The sequence below is a fragment of the Carassius auratus genome, chromosome 21 (assembly GCF_003368295.1).
Source record: "Carassius auratus strain Wakin chromosome 21, ASM336829v1, whole genome shotgun sequence".
Taxonomy (NCBI): domain Eukaryota; kingdom Metazoa; phylum Chordata; class Actinopteri; order Cypriniformes; family Cyprinidae; genus Carassius; species Carassius auratus.
This window is the reverse complement of record NC_039263.1, coordinates 25,508,165-25,519,511: the sequence shown is the minus strand read 5'-3', so window position 1 is coordinate 25,519,511 and position 11,347 is coordinate 25,508,165. Positions and strand designations below refer to the sequence as shown.

The 11,347-nt window shown below is 33.4% G+C and overlaps 1 protein-coding gene across 2 annotated transcripts in view; it reads left to right on the top strand.

Moving 5' to 3' along the window:
* The first annotated feature begins 1,202 nt into the window (after positions 1–1,202).
* wdr7 (WD repeat domain 7) overlaps positions 1,203–11,347 on the top strand; it is a 100,787-nt gene continuing 90,642 nt past the window's right edge. For both annotated transcript variants that reach the window (XM_026196938.1, XM_026196937.1), the window contains exons 1-9: positions 1,203–1,350; positions 6,798–6,969; positions 7,094–7,200; positions 7,311–7,389; positions 7,854–8,028; positions 9,231–9,307; positions 9,418–9,537; positions 9,629–9,774; positions 10,054–10,156. In XM_026196938.1, the coding sequence (XP_026052723.1) occupies positions 6,811–6,969; positions 7,094–7,200; positions 7,311–7,389; positions 7,854–8,028; positions 9,231–9,307; positions 9,418–9,537; positions 9,629–9,774; positions 10,054–10,156 (966 nt within the window). In that variant the 5' untranslated portion in view covers positions 1,203–1,350; positions 6,798–6,810. The remainder of the gene's footprint in view (positions 1,351–6,797; positions 6,970–7,093; positions 7,201–7,310; positions 7,390–7,853; positions 8,029–9,230; positions 9,308–9,417; positions 9,538–9,628; positions 9,775–10,053; positions 10,157–11,347) is intronic.

The window sequence follows — 11,347 nt, the reverse complement described above, 5'->3', positions numbered from 1 at the left end:
AGTACTTTATATTTATATCATTTTAAAAACATTTTTTAATAAAAAAAAAATGCAAGACACAGTGCACTGGAATGGAAAATAACTTTTTACATGAATATGTTTATGACCGTTTGTTTTTGTACTTGATGAGTGAGATGCTAAAAAGCAGCAAGATGCTGAAAAATCATAATAAAAACACAAAACGTATAAAAACGGTCAAAAACATCTGTCTGTAGTACATTTATTTAAAATAAGCTTTCATTTATACCACTACTTGAAAAAGATCAGGAGCTTTGGAAAACTTGTCATTTATACTCATATTGAAATTTTTGCTATTAACACGACTTTATTACTAAAAAGTTACCTTTTTTCATGTCTTCACTTTAAAAACTAGGCCATGTTTTCCGGTTTGGCCTTTATTCTTCATCTTCATCTTAGTTATTATGTTCTCATGATAATCTGTGACAGTAATCAAGCTTTGATGTATTTTGGGTGTTTCATACAATGTATTTTAATTTTGAAACAGTATCATTGTTCTTTGATACTGATACTATAGCTATATTAATTTAGGATGTGGTTCTGTCATAAATTGTTCTTTTAATTTGACTGTCCTTCTTCAATAAATATTAGTATGATAATTTGACAATAATCAAGTTTAAATGTAATTTGGGTGTTTTGCGCCATTTATAACAATGTTCTCTAATGAAAACAATAGTCAACAATATTAAAACGATGTTATTAAATTCTGTAATAAAATGCTATAAATTAGGGTCTTCTTTTAATAAATGCACAATAAAGAAACAATGATCAGCTACATTTCTGTTTATTATTATTTTTAATTGCAGAACTTTTCACCGAATTTCACATTTTAATCTGTCTCTGGCAACTATCTATGTTATATGTTATAAAGCGTTCATGTTGTTTTTCATAATATATATATATATATATATATATATATATATATATATATATATATATATATATATATATATATATATATATATATATATATATATATATATATATATATATAATTAAAATAATCATGCAGTTAAGAATAATTACATCTATAGCAAACTGATATATACTAGATGTGTATTCTGATTTAAAAACATTCGAATAATTACATTATTATTATGATAATAAACCTCAGCTATGATAGCGAAGATGGAGACAATGTTTAATTTCATTAAAGGCAGACAGTGGGGGGCAGCAGAGGCCGTGGCGGTGACGTCACCGCGTGACGCCATGACGCACGAGCGTGTCCCCGTCAGCTGATCAGTGAGCCGCTGCGGAATTAACGCGCGTTGCTGCGATATTTTCATAAAATCAACAATCAAAACGAATATGAGACGGTAAAGAGCGGCTCCGGTGAGTAAAACACATCGACATCTAATCTGTCACGCGACTGGACAACGATATAGTCCCGCTGTCACATTATAATGACGATAAACACACAGATGAACGGGACAGAGGTCAATATACATACACAAACACACACACAGCCAACAAACATACACTTACACAAACACACACACTCATAATATACGTTACATGTTTATTATGTTCTTCTACACCTACACACGCACTATACACCGCAGATACAGGAAGACTACACACAGACACACACACACACACATATGGCATTTTTGCAGCTCAAAATGTTCATTCAGACAGGTGATTTTCAATCTAAATAAGAGTATTTCTGCTGAATGATATCAACTGCTGATGCCCAGACATGAATATTGTTTGGAAACATGTTTCCTCCTCCGCTATTTTCTCAGTTCACTTCAGTCCTTCATCTTTGATTGACAGGCCCAGACACAATCTCCATATGTGTTCAACAGGGCTGATATGGTTGGCTTTTAAGCATAAATCTAATGAACCAAAATATGAAATAAACAAGCCTCAAACAGACTGTGACTGTGAAGAATTTTGTGCATTCAATTTCAGTTTATATTTACGAATGTTTAGAATAGATCTGGTCAAAATGATGGGTTTAAATAGCTGTTATTGCTGTATATGCATTATATACATAATATAGAGCAATTATAGCAATTTATATATATGATACATTTAATTATGCTAAAACAATGCTTATTTTGCTTTTATATAATCTATATATGAAGGCCTATGCATTATATTGTGTATACTGGTATGCATATAGGATCAGCTGTTGCTTTGCTTTTTCTTTATATATATTTTTTTATATATGCACATTGATCCATGCAGTGTTTTGCATGTTAATTAATGTGTATATCTTTTTTTTTTTTTTTTTTTTTTTTTACATTTTCATAATCTATATATAAAGGCGTATGCATTATATTGTGTATACTGGTATGCATATAGGATCAGCTGATGTTTAGCTTTTTTCTTTTCTTTTTTATTTCCTTTTTTTGAACACACATTGATATATGCAGTGTTTTGCATGTTAGATACTCTGTATATCTCATTTATTTACGGTAAATGTTTTATTTGTAGGCCTTGATATTAATGCCACTTATGTGTCAGATTGCATTGAGGAAGTTGATTCTAAGATCCATTTGGCTTTGTTTCTCTTGCTCATTGTCATCGTTTATAGGTTTTATCATCGATTTAGCACTGCATTGCAAACTTGGCAGCAGTTTTCTTTATTTTACTTAGGATATTGCCTTTTATTAAAGGTGTTATTTTACTGGTGATTTGTTAAAAAAAACATGGCATGGAAATTGTACCAAAATGGATGCTTTATGTACAGATTTCACTTCTGTTAAATTCTCTATATCTTTAAAGCGGCTGATGTTTCCACATGATAGTTTTCTGGTAATGTCTGCTGACTTTCCGAGAGGTCGGTGGATCTGTGTTTGTCTGTACGGATGGACGCTCATTGATTGCTCTGAAAGGGTTTGGTTTGATTCGATTCGTCTGCTGTTGTGTTGTGAGTCTGGCAGAGCGGAAACACCAGTCTTACTGTTTCTAAATCAGCAGAGGAATGCTTTCAGGATGAAGCTGGTTCATTTAGTGAACATTAAACGAGTGTTTCACAGGCTCAGGTTGAATCTGAGGAGACACAAGCATGTCAGGTAAAATCAGTCCACTTTCTGCATTGCTTTCCTCTATATGTGTGAGCTTTGATGGATTTAAAGTCATGTGTTCTTAATAATCTGCGTTATTTATAGCTATACAGTTGTACGACCGATTGTTGAATTCTGACAATCTTTGGAAAATCCAGTAATGTTGTGTCTTATCATTTGTTTTATGTTGTTTATACAAATTATCTTGGATTTCTCTTTTCATAACACAAGCTGGCAGCAATGGTTAATGTTAAAAGCATGATTTGTGGTGTTTTATTGCACTTACAGAAGTGTTCAATGCTTGATGTCCGTTTATCTGTGCGTTACGTAACAAGCATCATGTCGATCTCAATTCTACTTCAGTTCTGTTCTAGAGTGATTTTAATTATCAATTCAGTTTATAGTTGTGCTGCACTTATAATATCAGATGTTGAACCTTTAATCAGATTAAAGAGTTTGTACTTAACCACTTTTGCATGTCGTTTTAAGGGATGGATATTGATTTTGATTGATTTTTTGTCAGTTTGAGGTTAAATCTGTGATGCACTCATTTGCTTCAGTTGGAAACGTGCTCTCTGTTCTTTCATGTATTCTGTGCATGTATACTGTAGTGTACAAGTTATAGTATGCATCATTTATACTGCAGGAATAGTATAGTATGAGGATTATGCTACTAGTGTGTTACTCCAAACATCTGGAGTCAATAATCATAAACATCTGAATCTGTTATGAATGAAAGGTTTTAAATATGCAGAATTGGTCAATGTTTGTTTTAATTGTATGTTATTATATATTTTTTAGGGTGAAGAATTACAAGTATATAATTTTGTAAGGTTTTTCTTGACTAAAAAAGCATATTTTATTTTTGGGATGCACCGATATTGAATTTTTTGCAGATACCGATAATTCTTTAAACGTGAAAGCCGATAACCAATATGTTGGCCGATTTTATCTAAATACACGTTTACATAATTTTTGAAAGCATGATTACCCCAAAAAGTCTCATCATTAAAAGGCATTAGACACTTCTACTTAAATATATAACAAATTAAACAATATTTCACTTATAATATCAGATGTTGAACCCTTAATCAGATTTAAAAAGTTTGCAGTTAACCACTTCTGCATGTTGTTTTAAGGGATGGATATTGATTTTGATAGATTTTTTTTTTTGTCAGTTTGAGGTTAAATCTGTGATGCACTCATTTGCTTCAGTTGGAAACATGCTCTCTGTTCTTTCATGTATTTTTTGCATGTATACTGTAGTGTAGAAGTTATAGTATGCATAATTTGTACTGCAGGAATAGTATAGTATGAGTATTATGCTACTAGTGTGTTACTCCAAGTATCTGGAGTCAATAATCATAAAAATAATTTTATTTTAGGGATGCACTGATATGGAAATTTTGGGCAGATACCGATAACTGATAACCGATAACCGATAACCGATAATTCTTTAAATATGAAAGCCGATTACAAATATGTTGGCCGATTTATGTAAATCCACATTTTTACATCATTTTTGAGAGCCTGATTACAACAAAAGTCTCCTTATTAAAAGGCATTAAATCCTTCAACATATATAACATAAATTCAACAATATTTCACTTATAATATCCGATGTTGAACCCTTAATCAGATTAAAGAGTTTGTACTTACCCACTTCTGCATGTTGTTTTAAGGGATGGATATTGATTTTGATTGATTTTGTTTTTCAGTTTGAAGTTAAGTCTGTGATGTTTGACAATCATGATGCACTCATTTGCTTCAGTTGGAAACGCACTCTCTGTTCTTTCATGTATTCTGTGCATGTATTCTTTACTGTAGTATACTGTAGTGTACAAGTTATAGTATGCATCATTTATACTGCAGGAATAGTATAGTATGAGGATTATGCTACTAGTGTGTTACTCCAAGCATCTGGAGTCAATAATCATAAAAATCATTTTATTTTAGGGATGCACTGATATGGAAATTTTGGCCGATACTGATAACCGATAATTCTTTAAATATGAAAACCGATTACATATATGTTTGCCGATTTATCTAAATCCACATTTTTACATCATTTTTGAGAGCCTGAATACCTAAAAAAAGTGTCATTATTAAAAATGCATTAAACACTCGACATAAATAACTAAATAAATAAATGAATTAAACAGTATGTATTTAATATAGGGATGCACCGAAATTTCGGCCACCGAAAATTTTCGGCCGAAAATGGCCTTTTCGGTTTTCGGCCGATAGACTTTTATCACCGAAACAACACGGCCGAAATGTTTTGATGACGCAAACAGAAACCGCGACCTGCACGTGCACCTGCATAAGGCAGACAACGAGCTCCACGCGATATTCACTTAACACCAGTGAGAACATTCTCTCTCTTCGTATTCTTTTATTCGCAGCACTAAAACGTCTCCTAACAAAGAAATTAAGACGGATCACGAAGTAAAAACAAAGAAAAGTACAGTCTTATAGAGTCTGTTAGCACACGTCTCATTGAGATCTTTTCGGATCCTCTGCACTTCATCGCGAATGTGCTTGATCCGCGTTATAAAGACCATTAACGTTACTTGTATGCGGAAATAAGGCAGCGCGCACGAGAAATGATCCAGGCCGCGCTGGATGCGGAGAACCCGCGTGGAGACGGAGAAGCGCCAAGCGCAGGAGACTGATCAGAGCGCAAAAAAAAAGACTGATCTCTGCACCAGATGAGTGCCATGCACCATCGCTGTTTGATATGTTCAGTGGAATTCTGCAAGAAAGTGCCTCAAGTAATAATAATACGTTGGCTATTTTGTTCTTCTTAGGCTACTATATATATACACACACACACACACACACACACACACAAACATACATACATAATATCAGATTGTAGCCGTATTTATGCTAGATTTCTGCTTTAATTTGATAAAAATGTTTATTTATGCCCTGGCCCTATTTAAATACACTCTCTCAAATATTTCTCAAAAGTCAGGCAGATGACAAGCTCAACTGCTCAACAGCTAGATGGTTATCTGTCTGAAGTCCCCATCCCCAGAAGTGATAACAGTCTTGCCAAATGGAGAAGTAATGCACTTTCTAGTCCTACATAGAAAAATTTCAAATGCACTTCACCTAAATGCACTTTGTTTTTATGAGAGAACTGTTCATTTTAAAACCTTTCTGCAGGCCAGTAGGCCTGTACATTATTATTAAATATACACATGAGTGGGATACATTTTTAGTTTGAATTTTATTTTATACTGTGCATTGTTGCAATGTGCTTAATAAATATTTGCATCATTTTTAATTGTGTATTTTTATGTTTTTTTTTTTTTATAAGTTATGTAATTGTAATTATCTTTGAAACTTTAATATTAATTTATGCAATTGCAATGTCTTAATTTTAGTAAAGTTAGTACACGGTCATAACAATAAATGCAATGGTACTAATAATTGGCATAATTTCTTTCGGTGTTTCGGTTTCGGTTTTCGGCCTTGGTTTTCTCTTTTTCGGTTTTCGGTTTCGGCCAAGAATTTTCATTTCGGTGCATCCCGAATTTAATAAACTGTGATTATTTAGAAAATGTTTATTATATATAACTGTAAATTCTATAATTATATACAGTATATAAAAACAAATATATATTTTTTTCCAGCCCTTTGCTTGTTCATCTAGGCCAGTTATTCCACTTCCTCATTTGTGTGTTTCTGGAATTTCCAACAATGCATTAATTTGTGTCTGAGTGCTGTTTTCTTTTCTCGTCTCTCTCTTCTCAGTATTGCAGAGAACATGTCAGGAAACAGTCTGGTATTACCCATAGTTCTGTGGGGCCGCAATGCGCCCACTCACTGCATCTCCAGCCTGCTGGTGATGGACGATCTGACCACCATCATCACCGGCTGCCATGATGGACAGATCTGCATCTGGGACATGACCCCAGAGCTGGAGGTGAGAGGTCACGGCGAGGTCACGCATGGCTTGGTTTTGTCATCTTCCATGGGCTGGAATGTCATGAAGGTTATTAATCTCTCTGTATTGTTTGATGAGTTTCTGTGTGTGTCTGTGTGTTTAGATCAATCCTCGCGCTCTGTTGTTTGGACACACGGCTTCTGTCACCTGTCTGTCCAAGGCCAGCACAGGAAGTGACAAACAATACCTCGTCAGCGCCTCTGAGAGCGGGTGAGAGAGAGTTTATCATGGGCTCTTTAAGTGCAGGAAGCTGTGAGATAACAGTGTGTTCAGACAGAGAGATGTGTGTCAGCTGAGACGTCTTTTATGTTTGTCATCAGGGAAATGTGTTTATGGGACGTCAATGATGGACGCTGCATTGAGTTCACCAAACTGGCCTGTGCACACACTGGAATACAGGTCACACACACACACACACACACACACACACACACACACACACACACACACACACACACACACACACACACACTTATTTAAATAACAACATACTTTATGCAGATTCACAAAAAAAAGAAAACATTCCAACATCATAAGACCAGCTAACAAAATGCCTATGTATTTAAAAAAATAATATATTATTTATATGCAAACCACATTTTTAGAATTAAGAAAAAATAAAACAATTTTTTTATGAGTCAACACTGCATTAGAGTAATAGAGTAATAGATTCTGCTATAAAGAACTCAAAGAGTCATAAATATGTATATTTATTCAAAATATTATAATTAAAAATGCTAAAGACTAAAGCAAAACATGTATTTTAAAAATAAATGTTCTTACATTTTTATATTCAAGAAAAAATAAATAAATTTAATTTATGTATGAATCATTTTTCATAAAACTCTGTCTCTCTTGCACAGTTTTACCAGTTCACCATCGGCACACAGAGGGAGGGCCGTCTTCTGTGTCATGGACATTACCCAGAAATCCTTGTAGTGGACGCTACCAGTCTCGAGGTCCTTTACTCGCTTGTGTCCAAGATTTCGCCTGACTGGATCAGTTCCATGAGCATCATTCGCTCGCATCGCACACAAGGTACCGCTGCGGTTTTGACTTGTGATGCATTTCAGGATTATAGGAGCTAATGCCTGTTTATGACATCTGTGATGTGCTGTTGATAACCAGTAGCAATAATTGCATCTCATTTTATAACAAGAAAAGGGAATGTGCACAGATAATGTACTCAGTGAAGTTCTCAATGTTTAAAATAATAATACAAGTACAGTTTTGGTCTTAAATGTCATTAAATGTCAAACTGCCAGAAAAAGTCACTGCACACTTTTAAGCTACTAGCAAATGGCCATAAAATTGAAATCTACCAACTAAACTAAACGCATTTAAAAATTTTAATTAATTTTTAAAATTAAAAAAGTGCTACTTACAATTTATTTAGTTTTTAAGAAATACATACAAAAATACCTTGTATAATTTATTCAGAGATTGCCATGAAAATAGCCTTAATGCTTGCATGCCGTTAAAAAGTGAATGAATGAATTAATAAATATTTTTTTTAATTAAATATTGTATATTTCATATTTTTTGTAAATAATAGTGCAAATTCAGTGCCAATAAACATTAAATATCTATACTGAAAGTAATGTTTTCACAACTACCAAAAAATGATTTCATACTTGTAAACTGCTAGCAAAAATTACATTTTTTTTAAAATTAATCTACCAACTAAATTAATTAAATTACATATTTCAAAATTAAATTCTACTTTTTACATTTTAAAAATGACTTATTTAGAATTTATTTATATGTAAATGAATAAAGAGAATGTGATTTTTATTATTATTACTATTTCAATAGTTCTTTCATTTATTAAAAAAATAATTGCAAACTTGCAAAGCTACTATCTAATAGACCAAAACTTTAAATATTAAACAAAATTACTTCTGAACAAAATTACACATTTAAAAAAAAATAATAATTTACAAATGACTTCTTCAAAATGTATTTATATGTAAATATAGATTGGTTTTATTTATTTTATATTCATTCATTAAAAAATTCTTAGCACAGCACTGAAAAACTACTATTCAATGTCCACAAAATTAAAATCTACCCACAAAATGAATTAAATTACACATTTAAAATCCATATAACTATTAAATTTGGTGTCCATAGAGATTAAGTTGAGAATAAACCAAAGTAATACTTTAACCACAGGCCATAATGACTCTCAATCAGTTTTCTCAACAGTTAAAGTGTGTGTGTGTGTGTGTGTGTTTTAGAGGACACCGTGGTGGCCGTGTCTGTCACTGGGATTCTTAAGGTGTGGATCATCACCGCTGACGTCAGCAGGATGCAGGTGAACAGTTCAACTCAACCGTACATGTCATTAGACACGCGATCTGGACAGAATGTGTGTGTCACAGAGTGTGTCCTGCTGGAGAATGAAAGTGTGTGTGTTTCCCGCAGGATCTGGACCCTGTTTTTGAGGAAGAGTCGAAGCCTATCTACTGTCAGGGCTGTCAGAGCATCTCGTTCTGCACGTTCACACAGCTCTCGCTGCTGGTGGTGTGCTCCAAGTACTGGAGGGTGAGTGTGTGTGTGTGTGTGTGTGTGTGAGTTTGAGTTTGCGATGTTGCTTCACGTTATGGGTTGAGTTATACACTGGTCTGTGCTGCAGGTGTTTGATGCGGGTGATTTCTCCTTGCTGTGTTCGGTCCCGAGCGAGAGCAATCAGTCGTGGGTCGGAGGAGAATTCATCGCTGCTGATAAAGTCATAATCTGGACTGAAGATGGTTGCAGCTACATTTACAAACTACCGGCCAGGTAATGCAAAAAATATTTTTTTTCAAATATGGACCGATATTTGCCCCTTGTTTTTCAAATATCGACCGATATTTTTTTTTTTTTTTTTTTTTTTTTTTTTTAATATCGACCGATATTTGGCTTTTTTTTTTTTTTATATATATATCGGCCGATATTTGGCTTTTTTTTTTATCGGATGATATTTGCCTTTTTTTTCTTCAAATATCGTCCGATATTTGCTACAAAGTACAGCTAAAAAGTGTTGATCTACTCCTGCTAATCAGTCTGAGTGTGTTTCAGCTGTCTCCCAGCGAGCGAACATTTTCGCAGCAATGTGGGGAAGAAGTCTGAGGGTTCGATCCCTCCTCTGGTGTACAGCATAGCGGACCGTGCCGACAAACAGGTCAGATACATGCACACATGAGGAAACAACTGTACACTCACCTGTGCTTTACAGACATGTCTGTTTATTCTTGGCCTTCAGATTCAGGCAGATTATGAAAGTGGACGTCATAGGTGTCTTGAGAGGATCAAAAGTACAAGTTTTCACGTTTGTAAGGAAAGTTTAGAAGACAGACCTTTTCACTGATGAATCAGGAACGTGAATTTAGAAAGTAAATAGAGTCAGTTTTGATTTAAAGATTAGTTGATCTCAACCAATCATAGAGCATTAAATGTCCTTCGTGTTTAAGTTCAGTTTCTTTATAAAAGCACTGCTGTTCAAAAGTTTGATGTTGGTGTGATTTTGAATGATTAAAAAATAGTTAAAACAGTAAAATTGTTAAATATTATTACAATTTGAAATAATTTCTTTCTGTGTGAATATCTGTTAAAATGTAATTTATTTCTGTGATGCACAGCTGTATTTTCAGCATCATTCCTCCAGTCTTCAGTGTCACATGATCTTCAGAAATCATGCTAATATGATGATTTACTGCTCAAGAAACATTTCTGATTATTATCAATGATGAAAACAGTTGTTCTGCACAATATTTTGTTGTAGAAACTTTGTATTTTAAAGAAATCTTTAGTAACATTATCAATGTCTATACTGTCACTTTTGGTCAATTTAATGTGTTTTTGCTGAATTAAATAATTAAATTTCTTAACCCAAACCCACAAAAATATGATCAGAAACATTTCTTGTGGTGCAAATCATCATATTATAATGATTTCTGAAGATCATGTGACACTGAAGACTGGAGGAATGATGCTGAAAATACAGCGGAGCATCACAGAAATAAATGACAGTTTAACATAAATTCACATATATAACAGTTCTCTTAAATTGTAAAAATATTTCACAAATTTTACTGTATTTTTCTTCAAATAAATGCATCCAGATGAGACTTGATTTTTAAATTAAATTCAAGTTTGTTTATAGCGCTTAATTCTTTTCTTCTACAGAAAATTCTTTCTATTTTAAAGTTTCTACATTATATTTAGTGCTGACTGTCAAGTTGATGTCCATATGGCAGAAATGTACAGTAAAATCATGCAGCTAGTTAATGACATAACCAAACAGATGGTGAACACCATTAACTACAGTAGAATGATTATATGTTGCGATAGTTAAAATAGTTTTGTATTCTAA